This window comes from Filicampus tigris, chromosome 7, assembly GCF_054856515.1.
Source record: "Filicampus tigris isolate MCC_2025a chromosome 7, RoL_Ftig_1.0, whole genome shotgun sequence".
In the NCBI taxonomy this organism is placed as follows: domain Eukaryota; kingdom Metazoa; phylum Chordata; class Actinopteri; order Syngnathiformes; family Syngnathidae; genus Filicampus; species Filicampus tigris.
The window spans coordinates 5,385,043-5,408,771 of NC_141223.1; the positions used below are offsets into that span (position 1 = coordinate 5,385,043).

Genomic DNA, 23,729 nt, shown 5'->3' on the forward strand with positions numbered 1-23,729 from the left:
CCTTGTTGAGAAAGCTGACAGAAAAAGCGATCACTCCTCATGGAAGATAGTTCCATAATGCCATTTTTAGGTTCAAATATCTAAATTCATTTAAATTTGATAAGGCTGTAGCATGGGCGGAGCCACGGGGGGACCTGGGTGTGCACAGGCCCACCCAGATTGACGGACTGCCCACCCAGTGAGATTTATGAAAAAAATATATACTTTGAAATTTTTTGTAAATTATTATTATATTGTTTTTGAATTTGCGTTTTGTTGTGTTTTTAAATTTTTTTTTATTGAACATTAAGAATGGCATAATTGCGGTTGCCTAAGGAAGTTCTGAACTTCATATTATTCAGTTTGTCGTTTTATTTGAATATACGATGTGTCGGGATAGGAGAATTGTGCTCAGTGAGAGAAATATTCAGGCCCGCCCTGATTTTACCAGGCCCACCCATTAGCCACGTTCTGGCTCCGCCCCTGGGCTGTAGTATAACAAGGATGATGTTTATTTCCAACAATGGCAATAATGATATTATGTGGCTGTACAAACAGTGTCATCTGACTTCATAAATAAATTAGAAGTCAAATACAGAAAATGGAAGAATTTTGCAATGGTACATTTACACAACCACATGGTAAAAAATGAAATATCTATTTTAACATATTTTCTCTGCATCATTTAAAAGTGTCACACATGTCACGGTTGCCATTAACAAGGTCCCCGTATATGTGAATTATCCAGCGCAGATTCTGCCAAACATTACTCAACACTGTTCATCCTTTAAAAAAAAAAAAAAAAACATTTTCTTTTCTCTCTTTAACAAATTCAATACCCTTCAGTGTGCCTGCTTAACACCCCTTAGTATAACTGTATCCCCCACCTCATTTGTCCCATATTGTTCTGCGGTTGCCTGATTGTCCATTGTAGTCAGTATACATGCACCGAAGTGTTTCATCGGTGTGGGCCTGAAATGCCCGCCACCGTTAGTGTCAATCAATGAAAACAGAAAGCTGACAGAGAGAAGTGGGTTATGGGAGCTGTGACGCACTCTGCTCTTGCAGCAATAGGAGTAGGATGACAAGCTGGCGTCAGTAGCCTTACAAGGCTACAACAACGTGCGGTAAAAGCACTCCACTTAGCCGCGCAGTCTTGAAGGGTGGAGTGGAGGGAGGATGGGTGATGCTCGGAGGAAATGATGTGTGTGAATTTCAAATGAGCTTCGTGCATGCAGGGCTTGTTAGCGTGTGATGCATTTTAGGCACTGAAGTAAAGATGACATGAAGATGTCACAGCGGCTGGAATGCAAACGGTTATTAGCCTGACATTATATATATATATATATATATATATATATATATATATATATATATATATATGAGAGAGAGAGAGAGAAATGCGGCTTATGTAAAGGTGCGGATATTCTGTGGATTTTTCTTCCACTGCTAGGGGCACGCTAACTGGAATTACGATGCAATACAATTGGCATGAACAGGATGTGACTGCAGGTGTAGGAGCTCAACAGGCGAGGGCGCTATGCACTAGGTTATAAATTAGGTGATATGCGAAAGTTAACTGACAAACTAGAGTGACGGCGGGCAGCGACATGAAGATAAGTACTGTTTATTTTCTCTCGGTTCTGTTCCGTTTTAATCAGCAAAGTTACTGCCGTGCGAAAAGGCACTGTTAGGAAAGAATCTGTTCAGGTGCACACTGGAAAATCGTTTTGTAAATGCAGTACATTTTTTTCAACATAGATGGGTGTGGCTTATATAAAGGTGCGGCTTATTTAAGTTTTTTTTATTATTATTTTTTTAGATAGAGTGGGTGCGGCTTATATAAAGGTGCGGCTTATGGTCCGGAAAATACTTTATATATTGTACCCTGCAATACAGAGCAGGGTTTGCAAATGTGCATTTTAACTCACATTTTAGAATTTGCGTGTTAGGGATCACACAGAGCCCTGACCTCAACCCTATCAAATATAAATGAGATGACCAAGAACAGGCCCTCATTCTGACTCAGCATCAGTGACCCCTGAGTTCACAAAAGTTCTTCTAAATGAACGGAATGACAAATCCCACCGACAAACTCCATCGCGTCTTGTAGAAAGTCTTCCCGGAATAGTGTTTTAGTGACAAGTTGTAAATCAACTCCATATTTTCATGCCATGCATCGCACATGATTGGGAGCACACAAAAAGGACATGCACAAAATATACATTTGCTGACAGACGCATGCATGCATTTACTTGACATTACACGCAAAGGCTTAGTCATGCAACTCCTCTGTGAGGCACACACGAGCGCACACGCGCACACACACTTGCCGGAGGCGGTGTCCATGACTGCCATCAGCACAATCCATTCACAGAGGACTCAAAAGGGTGGAGATGAAAATGTGACAAAAATGATGTTGCTCTGTGAAAATATGGATTCCAATATGAATGATTGTTTTTATAATTATAAGTTGTATTACCTTTCAGTTATGGACTATTTATTTTTGTGAATTTTGAAACCGTCATATCAGTCCCTTCTCAAAATTATACTTCATTCAGGGATCAAGATCAAATCATCAAATCACAACACACTGCATTGTAATGAATAGTAGATGATAAACCCAACTACAGTATTGTTGAAAATAATTTAGAGATGTATTTATCCATACCATTTTTCATTCTCTCTTTTTTTTCCATTGGGAGTCATTGTGTTGCTTCTGTGTGTGATGTGTCAACAAAAATAGTGAAATAGTGAAAATTTGAATTTTTGTATAAGTGGAAATATATTTAAAACGACAGATTTTTTTTAAAACTGATTTGTGAATTTTGAAAAGTGTCTTTTAGTTAGACTTTTTAAATTGGAGTTAGTTAGTTAGACACTTGTTTTGACGTCACCGTTTCTCTCTTCTACACTCGCACGCACGCGCCTCACACAAGGTGAGCATGTAATTAGATCGGTAAGCAACAAACGGCAAGTGTGGTCTGGCTTCACGGAGCCTCCTAAGATGCGTTAAATTGGGAACAATTAGCTTCATTGAGCAGCACTAATGTGGTTTTGTGCAATGATGACGATGTGGGAGGAAGGTGGAGTCAAAGTCGTCATCGTCATATCCACTCACATTCACACACACGTTCACATGAAATCACACCGAGATGGAAGGCAGTCTGTTGATGCAAACACACATTTTGAGTTGTTAAAGTCATTTTTTTTATGCCCATTAGTAAGCATTAATTGTTGTATTATGATATAGTGGCGATTTCGAATTTTGTCACCAAAGTGTACTGCTTCCCTCACCTGACTTCTGTGCAGGCTGCATGGGTTCATTTCCTCGGAGCGACAGTGTGAATGGTTGTCTGTGTCTCTATGTGCCCCGTGATTGACTGGTGACCAGTTCAGGATGTCGTCTGCCTTTTGTACAAAAACAAACGTGAGAGGCTGAGTTGTGGTATAGAAAATCAGTGGATGGAAAAGATAAGATTGTATTCATTTCCAGAGTTGGGCATTCCGCCGACGTGATGGACCGGTCCGTCTATCCGCCTATGACGGACGCCCATTTTGTAGGCGATAAATGGGAAACTTAAAAAAAAAATAGTCCGACTAAGCATAGTCGGAGGCCCATTTTTTTCCCATCTACGTAATCGTCTATTTTTATAGTGAGGCGAGATTTCTGGAACAACAGTATTGTTAGATTGAGTTGTTGTTGCTCAGGGGGAAGATTTGTGTGAGGATAGACATTTTCAGGCCCTCTTTTACCCTAACGAGGTCCTTAAAGGTACATAAAGCTCCAAAAAGGTCAGACATTTTCAAAGCCTCTTTTACCCTAACGTGTGAAAAAATTAAAAAAAATATATAAATAAATTCAGGGCATTCAATGTCTGGACTGTGAAAAGACAAATAAATTGGTTTTTGGCAGTGAGTGAGTTAAAGGTGCTAAAAGGAGAAGCATTTCGTCCGGCCGCGGCCAGGTTTCTCCAACAATAGTATTATTAGATTGAGTTGTTGTTGCTTGGGGGACAGATTTGAGTGAGGGAACAGGCGAGAGGAAGTGACGTTTTCCCGATGTTACGAGACTGAGGGCCGGACAAAATGCGTTTCCTTTAAATGCAGCAAGGCTTCCGAGTTTCTTAAAGGTACATAAAGCTCGAGCGGTAGTTTGTCCAAGTTAGTTGGTAGGCTGAAACGCTTGCGGAAGCCCATTTAAAATCATATGCGGACCGGCCTATAGGCGATTAATATTTTTTCGGGCCGGAGATGGATGGCGCAAGGTACCCCAGATGAAGGCGGTAGGCGATAAACGGACCGCAATTTTTTTAATAAAATGCCCGGCTCTGTTCATTTCTCATGTTTACAATGAGATGTTTGTTCACAACTGTCAGATTAGTTGTGTTGCATTGCATTTCCGACCTCATGTGGCAGCTTGTAAGAAAAGTTGCTGGCCAGTGGGGGTTTGGATCTATTTTGCCTGTCTCATCAGCACCAGTGTCTGAATGTGTGCGTGTGTCTGAGAGCATGAGAAAGAGAGAGAGCGGGAGTGAGAGTGTTTGAGGGAGGGAGACTCAAAGAGTCAATGGAGATTTATGCACTTGCGTAAATGTAAATGATTATCTTCTTTTTAGGTTCTGTCTTAGCTCTTAAAGGAGACGTCTCTTGATATTTAAAGAGTCCTGATGTTAACTGTAGGCATATATACGATGATATATTACTTTTAGCACAAATTACAATCACATTTTGAATGAAATATGAGTTATTTTGCTGGCTGTTTTTCTAACCTTGAAGTTAAGACGGCTGGTTCACCAAAACCCCGCCTCTTCCCTTTGTGGCTGCCGCGCCTCTTTTGTGACGTCGTCCCAAAGCCCGCAGCGCGCACCGCCCACAAAACAGTAACTGCTGCCTTCTGGAGAAAGAGGGCTCAGTCTCTTGTGCTTCATCTCTTGCGCCTTAATGGTGTGTTCCTAGGCCAAGTGCCTGTTCAGGAAAAGACTTCACTTTAAAAAGAAACATAAAAAACACCAAAGACAAGGGACAAAATAAGATAAAATAATCAAGACAAAAAAAAAACTGGATTAACATATGCAGATCAAACAACATCTAGAACTGAGTTTATGTTTAGTTCTAACCTGCAGTGCAGGAAGTAAAGGTAACCGTGTCCGTTGTATTTGCGCAGAAAAACACTTTTAATCTCATGATTTGACTGCTATGGCAAGCCAATTGTAAAATCATTGCAGCCAGAGGAGGGAGTGTTTGGTGGATGGCGAGTTGTGTGCACATCAACCCTCGGTATTGTGACAGAAAGTGACGAGTTGTTTTCTTCATCAGTAGCTCCTGCTCCTCTTTTTTTTATTTTTAGATGGAGGCATGAGGGCAAGTAAAGACGAGAAAGAAAACAGGAAGTGCTACCTCTTTTTTTTCCCCTCTTTTTGCAATGCACCGGGAGTAGCTGCACAGCTCTCCCACTGTAGTTTGTATTTGTGGGTGGTTCTCAGGAAGCTTGGTCCAGACGTGTGACATTAGAGCCCGAAACTGAACTTGTTCACGACCAGGTGAAAATGATGTATGCTTTAAATCAAACCTTCCTGCAGTGCGCCATGAATAAATATAGTTCATTCAGCCTTTTGTTCGCAAGAGATTGTTGAAATGTTGTGGTCTACTCGTTATAGCATTAAATTAATTCTTTTTACACTTGAACCGCGTCACTACCTGCATACAAGGGTATTCAATTGAAAATCTGGTACAAACGAACAATTGCAAGAAGAAAATTAGCTCTGAGTGGCCGACAATGGACAATGGCCGACACGCATGTTACATTCGAGGATCACATGGACAGCACAACTTATTAGCAAAATATAAATCGCTCGCAGCTGAACTGTGCGCCTTTCAAACGCTCATGTGCAAGTGTACACAATTTTTTTTTTTTTTAAATATATCCAGCGATTTTATTGTGCGGCTGTTACCAATTAAACTGCACAACATGCTCAACGTGTAAACTACTCTGTCGTCGCTGAATAAACAAAAGTGTCAACACCGTATTTTTGAGGTTAAACCATTGAACTTCCGATTTGCAACAGTAACGACAGTAACGGGATTTTTTTTCCAAGTGACATATTGTCACATTGCAATGTTTTAAAGCAGCATTGGGCAAGAATTCGACCTTGATAAAAAATGTTCACAATTTTTTGGATGAAACATCGACTTACAAGTAGTTGAATGGGACTTGACTTTTGTCCTGGGGGGGGGGGGTGTTCTGTATCGTTTTTCCTGGCACTAAGCAACTTTGAGGAGGATGGGAGCAACCCTGGCACACCAAAAAAATACAAATGTCCTGAATTGCTTTATTCACTTAGGACGGAAGTTGATTCGAACGTCTACGCGCTATTACTGGTGTCATGGCGGAAGCCCCAGAACAAACCAAAAAACACAAGTATTGTTTAAACAAAATTAGATTCATTACCTATTCACGGCTCAGCTTCAGAAAACAGGTCAGCCTGAGCCCCGAGTAGTTGTGATGTCATTTTCAGTCGACGGAAGTGGCAAAATGGCCGCCCCCTGAGAAGACTAAAAACGTGTGGATTTTGCTGATTAACTCATATTTCATATTAATCATATGGCCTTGTTTCAACCAGTCGGCCTGCATAGAACACATTCTTGAAAGAAATATGTTTGGGTTGAGGTTTGAGTTGGGTTTGGGTTGGGCTGGTTTGATTTTGAAACCGATCAAAGGAGATATAAGCCCCAGCAAACAACAACAATCCCTCTATTTGAACAAACATCCCGTGATCGATATGTAACAAGCCATAAAGAGACCTGGATAATATAGCACACACTACCCGCAGTTTGGTTGTCATGCACACCTTCTATCACAAGGAAACCCTCAACAAGTTCTTCAGGCGTGGGCGTGGAACCATTGTGACCAACTGAGCACCGAACAACTAGTTTATGGTCTATTGACGAGTCACTTTGATCTTTGACCCAACGTATCACAGCAACCGGATATTTCCAATACCTGGGATTTCTGCAAATGGCAGGTCATCCCATCGCAAGTGAACACTTGCGATTGGCAGATGCAGAGCGGCGGGGGGGGGGGGGTTGTGTCGATTAGGTGACAGGGCAGAGGGAGGCTCATGAAGCGGCGGAGGAGAGCAGAGAAGCAGATGAGCAGAGAGGGCAAGGAAATGTTGCTGGGCTGCACCACTGAAATGTCACTTGCTCTGTATTGAGCTTCGTGTGCCATTTGAACTGCGGTTAAGGACAGGGATCACTGCAGAGACACTTCAGCATATTGCATCCCAAGAAATCTTGGTTCGCGCTCAGACCCGACCCAAACGATGCAGAGGAGGCACTCGTCGGGTATCATGGGATACCACCTGGACAATTCACGTCCTGCTAAGCAGGTAGAGTGTTTGTTGACGTGAAGACTTTCAGGACAGTGTGTGCATGTGCTCGCGTCCTGCGCTTGTGCATGCGTGTGCGGAAAATCAGAAAGCCATTTAATCGGTAATGAGATAGGACAACTTGAAGCGATGTCTAAATTAGGCTCGATACAGCCGAGTTTTTAGGTCAATTATGAGTGTGCAGCATTTGGTGTTCGTAAGCAAGAGAGTGAAACGGCTGATCAGAGATTTTGTGTCACTATTATTCTTTCATGACCACCGTGTGCCTTTTCATCAAAATAGCTGCGTTAGTTTTTATTCCATCCGTCCTAAGGGAACACAAATGCTCGGCATGAGCAGGATTTCTCACTGAGTTCGAGTAGCGATCTTGAATCCTGAGTCTTGACTTGCCCCTCAGTCAGCGATTGTCTTGACGATTTCTTCGTAAGATATCCTATTTAAAGAATGGCCAAAATCACCCGGGAAACTCAATCAACACCTTGTGCTCATTCGCCACATCTTTTGTCGTCATCAACCAATCCATATTTCCACTTACTCTGACTTAATTGTCCCGCAACTCTGATCTCCGCAGTCTTGCAATAGTGCGTAACTCGGCAATCATTCTCTTGGATCCAGAACATGAACGTGGCCTCTGGCGTGTGTTGTTGACTTTGGCTGCTGAGGCATGCATTTTTAAAGACAGGACGAATGATGGCACTGTATGGTATGGTTACCAGATATTTCATTGGGTACGCCTGCATCTTTTTCATAACATAAGTGCTGTGGTACACCGGCAGCGCCCGCCACCGACATGACTTCAAATGACGTCAATTAAATACCAAACTGAGCAGTATTATTTTGGCAGGATTTGGAATACCTTTATACTGCATCCGATCGTAAAACAGTGTCCCTTAAGTTGTGAAAAGTGCGTGCGAGATTTTTTTTTTTAAAACACACAAGTGAAAACGACCGTCACTGAATGTAACTAGTGCAGCTTATATTGTGGAGGAGCTCAGATGGCCTGCTCGAATGAACTGTTCCCATTTTCACTTGACTGACCACAGGCTGCCTTTGGACTCAGCTCCTCTCCCTCTCTTATTCCCTCTTTCGCTTTGCTTTATCTCTCTTCTCTCACCATCTGCCTTTATGCCTGATCTGCCTACATATCTTCTTACTGTCTCAGGAGAAGACTGGGGGGCAGGGGTTAGAGCGGGGGAACTGAAATAGTTGGGAATAGGCGATGTGGGGACGAGGGGGAGGAGTGTATGAGAACAAACGGGGATTCAACATTGTCATGCTTCTGGACGCAGGGTGAGCAGGAGTGGTTGATGTGAAGAAGTATACAGTACATCACATCAATTAGGTGATTCGTGTACTGTGGAACATAATCCATTCAGTGACACTGCTTGGCTTCAAAACACTGATTTTTATTCATCTAATCATTTTCTGCAGCACTTATCCCTCATTGGGCTCGCGAGGAAGCCGGAGCGCATCCCAGCTGACTTTAGGTGAAAGGCAGAGCTGGGCCCTCCTTCCTGCAGGTTTCCGTCCTGCATATTCAATCGACCCACGTGGTCCCGGCCACGCCCTTCGCCGGCGACAGCCAATTGGCGCAGATCACGTAATCGTTACGTCACACGACGCAGGTGCCGCACAAGCAGACAAGCCGCCAAACAAAGACAAAATATCAAACAAAAACAACTGACACACATGCATAACTAATAAAAATAATATGGGACGCATGTCATTGCGTCTGTGGGACCGCAATGTACACCACGCCCTTTTATTTTTTTTATTGTTTCCTTACTCGACCGTGCGTCAGGAGTGTATGAACTGTGCTCAACAAACAAATTAGCATTTTCTTGCTTTGATACAATTCTAATCAGTCAAAATATTGTCCCGTCACAAAGGAAGTGTCCTCAATTCCAAGGTCGAAAAACTCTAATTGGCTCCCAGGAAAACAGACACACACGCCCACACGCACACGCGCACACACGCAAGCTTCCCCTGTCACCACAGAGAGAGTCCATTACTGCCAGGTAATGGGTAAATGTCACAATAGCAGGATGTCATAAAGCTCTGGAGTGGTCTAATGGGTTTTGTTCAGGTTGAGGTGACACACTCCCACACGCACTTGTGCCGTCACGCGCTCTTCCAGGAAACGGTCTCCCAACAAGCTGGATGATGGCGTTTACTCATTAGCAAATATGTTTGAAGAGGTAGCGCGATTTGTGTTGGGAAGCATGCAAAGAGAATCGTCTGTCACGTTTTGTTTGAAAACAGAGTGGCTATTGTTGCTAGCGTACCTTTCATGCCCCCAATTCTTCAGGGTTAAGATCAGATGCCGACAAATATGTGAGTGCAAAGTTGTGGGAAGTCTTGTTCGAACGCTAAAGTTATCATTAAACTTTGTCTGGTTTCATGATTTTATTAGTATGTCAGTGAAGTCTTTGCGGTAGCACTCCATGCTCACTATCACTGTGACAAACATTTGTCAACTGTCAAAAGACAGGCCCAGAACAAAAACACGTCTTAGTCAGCTGTGAACTTGCAATGCTAATGCTAGAAATAATGCTAGCTCCAAGGCAACCACGTCCCCCTCCGTATCCCTAAAACTAGTTTGGCTCTTCACCTACTTTGCGCAGGGGCAGCAACGGGACAATGCCTCAGAGATTGGAAAACCCAGTCATTTAAATTTCTAAAACGCCAGGAATTAATCAGATGGTCGAGTGCCTGGTAGGGAGCTACCTGCCGTCTGCAAAGTTAAAAATTGGTCACAGATACAAGCAGATCGGTAAAGGAAGAGGTTGCTGGCAGTCGTCAAGCAAAGTTGCCTTGGGCTGAGGCAGATGGGTGAGCCAAGGCAAGGTATAAAAGCGTCACGTGTGCTCGTTCGCTTCGTGTCTTGCCTCAGAAAATGAGTCAAGAGGAATAAAACATCTGGTCTGGTTTGAATATCTTCAGTTAGCATCCTTTGGTAGCCATTCAATATTACCGATATTATCTCTTTCCATCACCATTATTTAGTATCATTAACCCACTTGTACTCGTTAGTTGCATCTGCAAGCAGCACACATGTAAATGAAAGCTTTCATTTCCAAAGCTGGTATACAACTATGTGGGAACTGTAGTGACAATTAACGTGCTAAATAAAATGAACACAGGAAGCCCGACTAGGTGCACGGCCACCTAGATTCGAATGCTCAGCTTGCAAAAATAATAGATGAGTAGAGGATGTACTGCCTGTCTGAGTTTAATTTGTTCCGCCCCACAAAAACCTTCCTATAAAAAAATGTATTAAATAAAAACCAGCACTAGATTGCAAAATATAAAAACACGATTAAATAGATAGTGATATAAAGTGTAGTAATTTAGCCAAAAGTCACACTTGCACACACTACAGTAGATTCACCTGTCAATGTGTGTCTTTAAGGGGTGTGGCCTGGCAAGTGACATCGGGAGCTGCAGTCAGTCAGGTTGGCAGTTTACCGCACTGTTACTTCAGTGTTAGCGTCTGCTGCATGCTCCTTGCGAGTGGTTTCATTTTGTATCTGTGTACCTGACTGTCCTGTTTGATAGAGGTTTAAAAGTACATCGGCAACTGTGGCTTACATTCTAAAATATCCGTGTGTTGCTTACTGCTTATTATTCATTGTAGTCCAATTGTCTTTTACACTCCTTGGTGTCTTTAGAAAAAGAAAAATATGTATTAAAAATTACACTCACAGATGGTTGCAATGACTATCCAAATGTAATCTAATGAGCATAAGCAGTATGGAAAATGGATGGATGGATAGATCGTGTATGTGTGTGTGTTGGTACACGTGCTGAGGACATTGATTATAAGATAAAGACGAGCTGATTAGCATTTGTTGACATTAACAAAGGAACCCTTCATTGAAACCACACAAGTTTGACCTTTAACACAGACAAGCATTTGGTCTCATCCGTCAATATGTTAAATCAGTGAGTGCTAAATTTAGATGAGAGGTGGCGGTATTGTAGTCAAGGCCGTCCGTAAGATATGTAGTGGTTAATTCAGCTGACTTCCTTGCGACCAATCATAGCTCAGCTTCTGAAAACAGGTGAGCTGCGATTGGTCGTTACCTGAACCCTGAGCAACAGTGATGTCATTTTTACGCGACAGAAGTGACAAAATGGCCGCCCCCCTGAGATGGTTAAAAATGGGTGGATTTTGCTGCTTAACTCATATTTTATATTAATCATATTAAAGATTGATTTTGTCATGAGGGATGGTTAGTCTGCTTCAGGCTTTACTGTAGTTTAAATCCACAATCCACGTGAGCAGAATACATGTGCTTCTTCCACAAACGTCCTCTTCCTCCCAAAGCTAGCGTGTGCGTCACTGTGGTGTGACATCTTTGTATTGCGCATGAATGTTCAGGCACGACTGACCGACTTTTCTTCCTTTGTCTTCTCCTCCCAAGTCGTCGGGTACCAGTGTGGTGGTGGACATCGCAGTGATGGGTGAGGCCCATGGATTGATATCAGACTTGCTGGCAGACCCCTCGCTGCCCCCTAACACCTGCAGCTCTCTGAAGGCTGTCAGCAGTCTCCTCAGCACCCAAATTATCCTCCAGCCACTCCATCGGCCCCACGTGCCACCAGTCACACACGCCTGCTCCGACTCAGAGGACGGGCCCGATAAAGTAGAAAGACTGGCCATTCCAAAGGTGAGTGTCTTTTCCCCCTACTTCCTCTCTATGCTTGCCCATCTCATGAAAGTGTAACAAAACACTAAATGTGCAGTTACTGCATTTCATCAACATCATATAGAGACTATTCTTACCTTTTCCGAACCATAGTAAAGGGCGAGCTGACTGCAACATTACACTTCTTGGTCAGTGTGGAAGTATAGAAAATTTGAATGTTGTAAAAACTCTAACTCCCCCCATAAGTAAAAATAAAAACATGTTGTTTGTAATTGTATACATCAATATGCAAATGTCAGCCCCTCTTTGCTGACGTATCATTGAGCTGTAATGTAAGTGAACAGTGATGCACATGCCTCTGAAGGGCTTTTTAATGTTTTACAAGGCCAGCGCTTAAAATGTATGCAGGCACTTTAGGCGGCAAGCAAACTAAATAAAGCGTATGATGCAAGGCAAGAATGGCCCACCAGGAAAGTAGCTTTAACACCGCATGAGTGCACACAAACATGGAGCTCAATGAAGTGCTGCTTGGCTTTGGCTCACCGAGAATATATTTGGGTTCTCGTTTAGCAACGGGTAAATTCATCATTAAGATCACTACTGATGCTCTGTTGAGTGAAACTGCTTTGAGGAGAGAGCTTTGTTAGCTTCATTTAGCTACTCCCCGTGTCTATAAAGGAAACGCCGGCCTTCTGCAAGAAGATCATATTGTTCTGGGCTTTTGCGATGGGCCATTTTGTCACTTCGGTTGACTGAAAATGACATCGCAACTACCCAGGGCTCAGGTAACGACCAATCACGGCTCAGCTTTAGAAAACAGGCGAGCTGTGATTGGTCGTTCCCTGAGCCCCGAGTAGTTGCGATGTCATTTTCAGTCGACAGAAGTGACAAAATGGCCGCCCTCTGAGATGGCTAAAAACGGGTGGATTAACTCTTATTCCACAAACGCAATATTTATCAGAATGCCTTGTTTCAACTAGTGGGCTTGCATAGAACATATTCTTGAAAAAAAATGTTTGGGTTGATTTCCGCTTTAAGAGAATATCTTGAGCGTATGGCGGTTGCTTCATCGGTTGGTAATCCTTGTATATTGTACTCAACATGGTTTCAGAGTAGTAAAACGTGACGTTTGTGGGCAAGCTTCTCTGAGCTTTAGCTCATCCAATTTACTGAAATGTCACGTGACGTCACACACAATGATGGAGGTTCAATCTGCAAGTTTGGTTTGAATTTTGAATCCTATTCTTTCAGGTCATTGTAGTAGAACTCTGGGATGCACCAGTATTTGAGTGTTCAACTTTGGAGATCTTACTATATTTGTGTTTTCTGCATTGGCAGCGCATTAGGCGAAGCCTTCCCCCAGGGTTGTTGCGGAGAATCTCATCAACGTGGACCACGACCACGTCGGCCACTGGGCTACCTGCCATAGAGCCTGGACCTGTACGAAGAGACCGCTCAGCTAGCATCAAATACACCACAGAAAGGTAATGGCCGTATTACTTTTAAGGATGATGGATCTATATTACTTTATATTATATTTTCTCCCTCATTAATGCAGTGAATCATGGAGAAACTCATTTATGACAACCATCTCAAAAAGCCGATCCATGTCTGCTTCCTGTGCTACATCCATCACATTGAACCACTTCTACAGCAAACCGCTGGGAAGACCAGGTGGGTGAAAAGGTCAAGCTATAAGAATATGTAGTTGAGAATTTGTAATGAGACTGTTGAAATCAAGGATTCATGTTTTTGTTTATTGAAAATACTGTAAGGATGTATTCTTAGACACCTCTAAATTAAGTACAGTAGTTTCCGGGCCATAAGCCGCACCTTTATATATGCCGCACCCACTCTATTTTTAAAGAAAATAACAATAATAAAAAACATATGTAAGCCGCACCTATCTATGTTGAAAGATTAGATATTGACTGCATTTACAGAACGGAACAGAACCAAGAATAAAGTACTTATCCTCATTTCACTGCCCGCTGCCACTCCAGTTTGTCAGTTAACTTCCACATACCACTTAATTCATAACCTAGTGCATAGCGCCCTCGCCTGGTGTACTCCTCCACCTGCAGTCACATCCTGTCAATGGCAATAAGAATAAGAATAAGAATAAGAATAAGAATAAGAATGCCTTTATTGATCCCACAGTGGGGAAATTTTCATTGTTACAGTAGCAAAGATATAGGTCACACAGGGGCGGCGGCATAATGTGGCCATTAATGTATAACATTGACGGCAAACATTTAGAATCAAACCTATGTAGATATACGCAGTAACATGTGTATATACACATGTGTATACACACCAACCTACATCTACATAAAAAATATGAGGAACACTCATTTCGGCCTGTACATAGTACAGAGGAAAAAATACTCTAAGTGACAGTGCTGCAGTGCTGTAGTGAAATGTAAGGAACAGCATTGGATAAAAATAAAACTAGACTAACAGTAGTGGGGAATGTTGAGTATTGCACGGTATTACAGTAGTGGGGAATATTGGGTATTGCACGATACGAGCTCAGGTGCAGGACTGCACAATTGCACTAATGACCGCCAGTTTGTAGAGACTACACAATGTTCTTGTTAAAGAGTCTGACAGCAGCAGGCAAGAAGGAACGGCGGAATCTCTCCTTTGCACAGCGAGGGTGTAACAGTCTGTCACTGAAGGTGCTGTGGAGTGCTGTTAGGGTGCCCTGGAGGGGGTGGTCCGGGTTGCCCAGCATTGATGACAGCTTGGCCAACATCCTCCTGTCCCCCACCGAGTCCACAGAGTCCAGGGAGCAGCCCAGGACAGAGCCGGCCCTCTTGACCAGTTTGTCCAGCCGCTTCTTGTCCCGGGCCGAGACGCCGCCTGCCCAGGTGACCGCTCCCTGGAAGATGACCGATGCAACCACCGAGTCATAAAAGTTCCTGAGGAGTGTCCCCTGAACCCCAAAAGACCTCAGTCTCCTGAGTAGGAAGAGTCTGCTCTGACTCTTCCTATAGAGGGCGTCTGTGTTGTCGCACCAGTCCAGTTTATTGTTCAGATGAACACCCAGGTACTTGTAAGTTGAGACTCTCTCAACATCTGTTCCCCGGATGTTCACTGGTGCAGGTGAAGAGTGCTGGCGCCTACCGAAATCCACCACCATTTCTTTGGATTTCCCCGCATTGATCAGGAGGCGGTTCTGCTGGCACCAGTCCACAAAACCCTGAGTAAGTTCTCTGTACTCCCGATCATCTCCGCCTGTGATGAGGCCGACAATCGCAGAGTCGTCAGAGAACTTCTGCAGGTGACAGGTAGGGGTGTTGTAGTTGAAGTCCGAAGTGTAGAGGGTGAACAGGAAGGGAGCCAAGACAGTTCCCTGTGGGGCCCCCGTGCTGCAGAGGAGCACGTCAGACACACAGTCCTGTGTCCTCACATACTGTGGCCGGTTTGTGAGGTAGTCCTGGATCCATGTGGTGAGGTGGTGCGCCACCCCCGCCCGCTCCAGCTTGTCTCCCAGTAGGGTGGGCTGGATGGTGTTGAAAGCACTGGAGAAATCAAAGAACATGATCCTCACAGTGCTCCCCGCCTTCTCCAGGTGGGAGAGTGAAGTGTGGAGGAGGTAGATGATGGCATCATCCACACTGATGCCAGGCTGGTATGCGAACTGGAGTGGGTCCATTGAGGAGCTCACCAGGGGGCGCAGGTGGACAAGGACCAGTCTCTCCAGGGTCTTCATCAGGTGAGACGTCAGCGCCACCGGTCTGAAGCTGTTGAGCTCCTTCGGGTGGGGGGTCTTTGGCACCGGGACCAGGCAGGATGTTTTCCATAGCTGGGGGACCCTGCCCAGCTTCAGGCTCAGGTTGAACATGTGCTGGACAATTCCACACAGCTGGTCTGCGCAGGATTTGAGGAGCTGGGGGCTGATGCCATCTGGACCCGCTGCCTTCCTCGCCTTCATCTTCTTCAGCTGGTTCCTCACCTGAGATGTTGTGAAGGCCAAGGCTGGACAGGAAGGAGTGGTGGCTATCTGGTGTAGCTGGGAGCTGGAGTCTGTGGAGAAAAGAGGGGAGGGGGTGACACGCCCAGCAGGAGGAGTAGGTGGAGACTGCAGCAGGAGAGACTGAGTGGAGGCAGGCATCTGATCGAACCTATTGAAAAAGAGATTTAGCTCATTTGCCCACTGCAGGTCCCCCCCAGTCCGGGTCTTGGGTTGTCCGTGGCCTGAGATGGTCTTCAGGCCCCTCCAGACTCCCCTGGCGTTATTCTGCAGCAGCTGCTCCTCCATCCTCTTCTTGTAGGACCTTTTCCCCTCTCTGATCCTCCTCCTCAGCTGGCGCTGCACAGTCCTCCGCTCCTCTATGTTGCCTGACGCAAAAGCCCTCCTCTTCTCCTTCAGGAGAGCTTTTATGTCTGGTGTGATCCAGGGTTTGTTGTTGGAGAAACACCTTACTGTCCTGGTGGGTATGGTGTTCTCCATGCAGAAATTTATATAGTCTGTAACAGTGTCCGTTAGACTACTAATGTCTTCCCCGTGAGCATCGCTGAATACTTCCCACACAGTTGTGCTGAAGCAGTCCTTTAAGGCCTCCTCGGCCTCTCCAGACCATCTCTGAACCGTGCGGGTCACAGCTGGCTGCCTGCGGACCAGAGGTTTGTACACAGACTGGAGAGCCACCAGGTTGTGATCAGCTTTGCCCAGCGGGGGGAGGGGCAGTGATGTGTATGCCTCCTTGGTGTTGGCATAGAAATGGTCCAGGGTTTTATTGTCTCTGGTGTGGCAGGTGACATACTGTGTGAATGAAGGCAGAGAGGAGGAAGGGGAGGCATGATTGAAGTCACCAGAGATGAGAATTACAATACAATACAATACAATACAATTGTATTGTATTGTATTGTAATTCCGGTTCGAGCGCCCCTAGCGGTGGAAGAAAAATCCACAGAATATACGCACCTTTATATAAGCCGCATGGTTAAAAAACCTAGGAAAAAAGTAGCGGCTTATAGTCCGGAAAATACGGTCATAAAAGCAATCAGAAGTTAGGATACTATAGATCACTGGGATTGAACAATTCTGTGCTTCCGACTTTGTTCAGTTTGGAAGGTCTTCCTTTTCCAACATGACCATGCCTTGGTGCACAAAGCAATGTCCATAAAGGTATGCGTAAATAACTTTGGTGCGGAACAACCTAAGCCTTGACTTTAACCCCAGCAAATAGCTTTGGGATGAATGGACAAAAATCCCAAAGACACTCCCAACACATTGTAGAAAGGTTTCTGAAACTGTGTCACTACCATGTGGGGACCTTCAGTACTTGTCGCTGTAGTGTCATCCCACATGTCTCTGATACAGAATCATTCATTGTTAAAAGCTTGTCAATCTCTCCTTCAGGTTTCACCCACTCCAACATATCACCTCTGGGCTCTCCATGTCCGTCACCCCCTGTTCAGGGTACCCCTGTCTCCAGCCCAACTGTCAAGACATGTTTAGTTCAGCTTCCTGAGGTTGCCGGGCCGCTGACAGAGCAGACTCCTGGCTGTGTGTTCTCCAAGAGTCACCACCGAGCCTTAACACACAGCCAGAGCGCCCCCAGCTCCACCACCACTCATTGGCGAGCTCCATCACTCTGTAGCAGGTAAACACTGCTTCACACGCCAATTCCAAAAGAATTTGTCGGATGCATTGTCTTCCGAAAGTATTAGTATCATGAGATCCATATGAGACAACAGATCGACATATCATTTTTTATTTCGAGATATTTACATTTGGATCGGATACGTAATTTAGACTACAGCACCTTTTTGTTTAAACCTGCCTTTGCTTTTTCATGTGAGCAAAAATATTGGAACATGTGATTGACAAGTCTGTTTTGTTGCGCTGATTGAAATCGCGCAGTCAATTTAATGTTTACTAGTTAGCAGTGTAATCGAAAAACTGTCACGAAACTGAGAGTTGGCGAAAATCTATCAAAATAAAAACAAAAGTAATGGTGCCGCACTGAAGATGCAAACCACTGATCAGCAGGATGAATTGGAGAGCCCGGTTGGAATTTGAAAGTACAGACAAGCCTAAAAATGCCAGTGGAACTTTTTATCGACTGATGAGACAATGGACGATGGAAGGGATACAGTTTCAAGATTAAGGACATTATAAATTTTGTAGCTTTTATGGAATTTACGTATTGTTTACTAGACTGCCTATAAACAGTTGACCGGCGTGTCATCTTAGATATTGTCCGGAACGTCTCAAGGAAGAGGCCTTCCAATCGCATAGTACCGTTTCATTCATCAACTAGTTAATTTAGCAGCTAAACTTTACTGCAGTGTATTGTACACTGTTTATCCATTGTCTAAGTAAATTAAAACTAAACTAACTCAAATACATCTAAGTGAAAGAGGTGGTCAACATATGTCGGAATAAAAAAATAAATGTGATTTTTTTATTTTTTTTTTTATTTATGTTTTTATGGCAAAGCAAAGTTTGCACAACAGGAAATGTCCATGGCCATGCAGGGCTCCAAAATGATCTTTGGTCAGGTATTTTCAGGGTAGAATTAATAAATATTCTTCCATTGCAATATTAACATTAATGCCACAAATGCTGCAACCAAAGATGAACAGCTACGGTATATCAAAATAAGAATACTATAACAGTCTATGAGGAAATGAGTCACTTGTTTTATCAGCATGAAGAGGACAGGAAATGAGTCAGTAATCAGAGAATGATCAGGATGAAATAATGTGCATCCTCTGCTCTCTTTTTATCAGCTGCGGCAGGCCGTTCAACAATCGACTGAACCATGGGGTAGAATCTATTGTCAAGGTAGACCGAATACCTCGTCCAGGTAAACAGCAGACGTATGCATGCGTCTCAGATACTTTTGGCTATTTTGGACTAGTCTTATACAGATAATCTTTTTTTTCTTTTTTTTTTTCTTTTTTAATATGGAAAACAAGTCTCCTTCATTCTCCCAATAACATAAAAGTGCAAATGCGTTCACTTATGCTAACATGGGGCCGCAGCTTAAGCAGGGAAGCCCGGACTTCCCTCTCCCTAGCCACTTCGTCCAGCTCAAATGGGAGGATCCCGAGAATTAGCCTCCCCGGCTTGTCGTAGGTCTTGCCAGCGCGCCCCCTCCTGGTGGGATGTGCCTGGAACGCCTCACAAGGTGAACACCAGTCCAGGCACTGCGCCGGGTGACAATTAGTATGCCCACACCTGCTCGGCGCCTCTCACCACGGGCAACTCCAGAGTGGAAGAGAGTCCAACCCCGATCAAGAGGACAGGTACCAGAGCCCAAGCTGTATCTAGTTGGAGCTTTTTAACCTCGCACACCAGTTCCAAGAGGTTACATTCCACGTCCATAGAGCCAGCTTGTAGCTGTGGATCGGACTGTCAAAGTTCCCACCCAGCTAGTCTTGCACCTGACCCGCTTGGCCCCTCCCACAGGTCTTCAGTCCATAGGAAGGTGAGCCCCACGTTGCCTTGCACACATAAATGAGCCCCACCTCCAGGCCTGGCTCCAGAGAGGGGCCCCGTTGACCCGCTTCAGGGCGAGGCAAAACAAGTTCCAAAAATGTTTTTCATCATAAGCGGTCTTTGAGCCGTGCTTCAACCTAGGACCTGTTTTCCATGGCTAAACTTGCAAAGGGCATAAAACCCCAGACAACCGCGCTTGTCGGATCATTGGGACACGCAAACCCCCTCCATCATGATAAGGTGACGGCTCAGGGAGGGGAAAGCTCAACCAGATTTTCCTATTATTCTCTTATTTTATTTCTGCTGTTAAATCATTTGCGAGGCGACTGAAAATGTCACTCCCGCTAAACAGTTTTCTCATTCCGGGGCTGACTACATGTTCCGTGTTCCCGTCAGATGAGCGAGCGGTTGCCTCATCGGACTATGACAGCACCTACGACAGCACTTATGAGACCAACCACAGTGACAGCAGCGATTTTGCGCAGAATGAGGAAGAAGCTGAAGCAGGCAAGAAGCCGTCTCAGGCAAGAGAAGGCTGCCGGGAGTATCAGTCCGGGAGCATCGTTCTACATCCCCTCCTGCCATCCCCTGAGGTTGGCAAACAAGTTTTGATAGTGAGGCCCAAACAGGTTTCATTTAATGTCATTATTTGATTTAGTTGAGGGTAGCGCAGTGGTTTGTGCTTAACATGTCTGCATATTTCTGAGATTAAGGGTTCAAATCTCAGCTCCGGCTTTTCTCTGTTGGAGTTTGCATATTGTCCCTGCGATTACGCCGGATGTCTAAATTGCCCATAAGTGCAAATATACAGCAAGTGTGGATGATTGTTTATATGTGGCCTGCGATTGGCTGGTGACCAATCCAGGGTGTAATTTCACCCCGAGTCAGGGATAGGGGATAAGTATTGGCTTCAGGTCTTCCTCTCCTCCGTCCCGAATGAGGACAAGCAGGATTGATGGATTAAGTTTGAATGATAGACTTTGTTGCTTTTATTGAATTTAAGTTTCAACTTTACGCCAAGAGGCATTGCTGTAGCAATCAATAAAATTCATAACTTTATTTTGTGCATGCGGCGTACTGAGTCATAACCTTGAGACATTTTTGCTACAGGGAGTATTTGAATATATCCTGGCTGTTCAACATCAGCAACAAACACACATCTGTTTGCTGGAATATCTACAAGTCTCACTGATTTAGGACAAGCGGAAGTGTCAACTAAGGCAAATATTTATCCCAAAATTCGGTCTGGAGTATTCAAGTGCTTCGCTCCCACCGAGCATGCTCTCAGTGTTGCTGTTGATAGTTTGCACTCCGGGACAGTGAATTTACTTTGCAAATTTATAGGTTTATATTCATGGTGGTGAATGGAAAGCTGTAATGTCATGGTCGTGCATGACCACATTTTATCCTGTTGGCCATCTTGTGGGCAAGGTGGAACAGTTCACTTTGAAAGTGTTCATTTTTGGCCAATGGTGAAGTACGGTAGTGTTGTCAATTCATTCCAAATACAATTGTGACAAATGATGAAAAATATAATTGACTGTAATTGGTCTATAACCTTTTTTATTATTTTTTTCCCTCAACGCACAGAACAAGCTAATCCTGGCCCCGGAGCCGCTGGCAATGCCTGGGTTGGAACCTCTCATGAGTCAACTCGACAAATGGAATTTTCCAATTTTCAGCCTTGTGGAGAGGACTCATGGAAAAACAGGTTGCATTCTCAGCCAGGTAAGGACTAATGATCTTTCTGTAGTCTTAATAGCATTTATCCTATGACAACATATCAACACTGATGGACAGCTATACTTGTAACGTGTGCATTGGCTGAAAAGAAGAAGAATCATCATCATCAGTCTTTATTCGCCATATACACATTTACATACATACACAAGGATGGTGGGAGTCTTGAACTGGCATCCCAACAGTACCGGGGCGACACTCAGAACCACTTGTCCACAGCTGACCTTTTTAGACAAATAGCAGCAAAATCAAACGTCAATACAGACACGGGAAGTATTGTATAACGCCAAGTGGGAAGATTTAAAGAAGGAAGTCAACACAAACATATTTTTTTCAAGAATATGTTCTATGCAAGCCCACTAGTTGAAACAGGGTATTCTGATAAATATTGCGTTTGTGGAATAAGTGTTAATCCACTCGTTTTAGCCATCTGTGGGGGCGGCCATTTTGTCTTCTGTCGACTGAAAAGGACATCACAACTACTCACAGCGATCTCGGCTCAGCTTCAGAAAACAGGTCAGCCGCGATTGGTCGTTGTGAGCAGTTGTGATGTCAGTTTCAGTCGATAGAAGACAAAATGGCCACCCCCGGAGATGGCTAAAAACGAGTGCATTTTGCTGCTCAACTTTATTCCACAAACGCAAAATTAATCAGAATGCCGTGTTTCAACTAGTGGGCCTGCTGGGAAAATATGCTTGAAAAAAATATGTTTGGGTTGACTTCCGCTTTAAAGGGTGATTTGAAACAGACATGATGGGTTGGGGAGAACGATTTTGGACCAAGTTGCAGATCATTTGAAAAACTAAAATAAATGAAGCAATGTTTTCAGTTAATGTGAGGAAGGATAATACAAAATAGAACAGAAGTGAGGATATTTTTTGAAAACCCAAACAGTAGGTTAGAAATACACACCAAACTATCACTGTGTTCTAAGTGTGACAGTCAGTGTTGTTATTATAAATAAATACGCGGAAGACACAAAGGTTATTAAGAAAGACACATTCTTTTTTTTTTTTATATATAATGCTGTAAAGTTCCGCCACAGTAATAAACATAATGGTAGATAAAGATCTCTCTGTCAGTGTCAATCAAAACAGACATGATTACCTTTGCAAAGTGCCACAATTTCAACACAGCTCTTGTATTTGAGATTTTCAATGTTGAGATTCAACAACAAATCCTCTGTAAAGATTACTTGCTTCAGTGAAGCTGTTTTTTTTTTTCTCTGTGCAATGGCCCAGGTATCCTACAGGCTCTTCGAGGACGCGGGCCTTTTTGAGACCTTCAAGATTCCTGTAGCAGAGTTCATGAACTACTTTCACGCTTTGGAGAACGGATATAGAGATATCCCGTGTGAGTATACGTTTCTGTTGTATTATTGCCAACATTGTTTTGATTGCCTTCTCTGTGAAATGAAACCACTTTAAGAGCAGATGGGAACTTGCAAATGATTTCTTTCACATTGTATATTAATAACTACCATCAACCTCTTTTTCTTTTTTTTTTTTTACACAAATGAGATGTGTTGCATTCTATTCCACCAATGTGAGAACACTTACTCTTAAACATGTATTTTGATACAGTAAAAGATTTTTATATCCTAAGCCTTGTATAATCATCAATAGTGAAATACTGGACTGTAACTTCAGAATCATGTTTTTTCCCCAGCGGTTCTTGAACCTTTTGGTGTTTTGCTCGCAGTACATAGTCGGAAATGCTAACGGAAGCCCGTTTGAAATCATAGGCGGGCCGGCCCATAGGTGGCTACTATTTTTTCCGGCTGGACAAAATGGCGGAAAAACGGACGGCGGAAGGGTACCCGGGCTGTAGGTGGAAGGTGATAAACGGATCGTTAATTTTTTTATAAAATGCCCAGTTCTGCTTACCGGGTTGAATAAAGGTTGAATAGATAAATAAAAGTAAATTGGTCCGTTCTGTTTGTATTATTGACACGCCGGTCCCCATATCGTCGCTGTCATGTGAAAAACACTTATCTCCATTTTTTTCATTTCTCTCATTTTTACATGAATGCTGTTTCCGCGTTGCAGACATCGCATTAATGTGAAAATTTAAAAAGTGTCCAAAATTGGAAAAAAGTGTTTTTCACTAAACAGCGACGATATGCAAGTAAAAAACCCCAAAAGATACAAAATAATAATGTATTGCAAGTTGTTAAGTGGACCCACAAACTACGGTGCAAAGACTGTCGGACCAAAGTTTGTGGGACCCTAAACACAAGTAATTTGTTCCCGGAAGTTGGAATGGCTTTAGCAGAATACACTATCCATAGGGATGTATACCAAATTGAGACCTAACCCTAACCTGACCCCTAACCTGCTAAGAATAATTTTTCCTCTTAAATTAAAACTGTGTGACTTTGTATCATTACAGGTAACTTCTCCGATTAGAATACTAAAAGCTTCACAAGCCTCTTTATGTACAAATGAACAACTTAAAAATTGTGTCGTTTTTGTACTCGTTTACAGGTTGTTGTTTTTTTTGCCAAAT

The 23,729-nt window shown here is 43.6% G+C and overlaps 1 protein-coding gene across 6 annotated transcripts in view; it reads left to right on the forward strand.

Moving 5' to 3' along the window:
* pde3a (phosphodiesterase 3A, cGMP-inhibited) overlaps positions 1-23,729 on the forward strand; it is a 47,418-nt gene that overhangs the window by 11,924 nt on the left and 11,765 nt on the right. For all 6 annotated transcript variants that reach the window (XM_086035965.1, XM_086035971.1, XM_086035967.1 and 3 more), the window contains 8 exons: positions 11,798-12,043; positions 13,361-13,506; positions 13,581-13,696; positions 17,394-17,637; positions 18,770-18,846; positions 19,878-20,074; positions 21,072-21,209; positions 22,463-22,574. In XM_086035965.1, the coding sequence (XP_085892091.1) occupies positions 11,798-12,043; positions 13,361-13,506; positions 13,581-13,696; positions 17,394-17,637; positions 18,770-18,846; positions 19,878-20,074; positions 21,072-21,209; positions 22,463-22,574 (1,276 nt within the window). The remainder of the gene's footprint in view (positions 1-11,797; positions 12,044-13,360; positions 13,507-13,580; positions 13,697-17,393; positions 17,638-18,769; positions 18,847-19,877; positions 20,075-21,071; positions 21,210-22,462; positions 22,575-23,729) is intronic.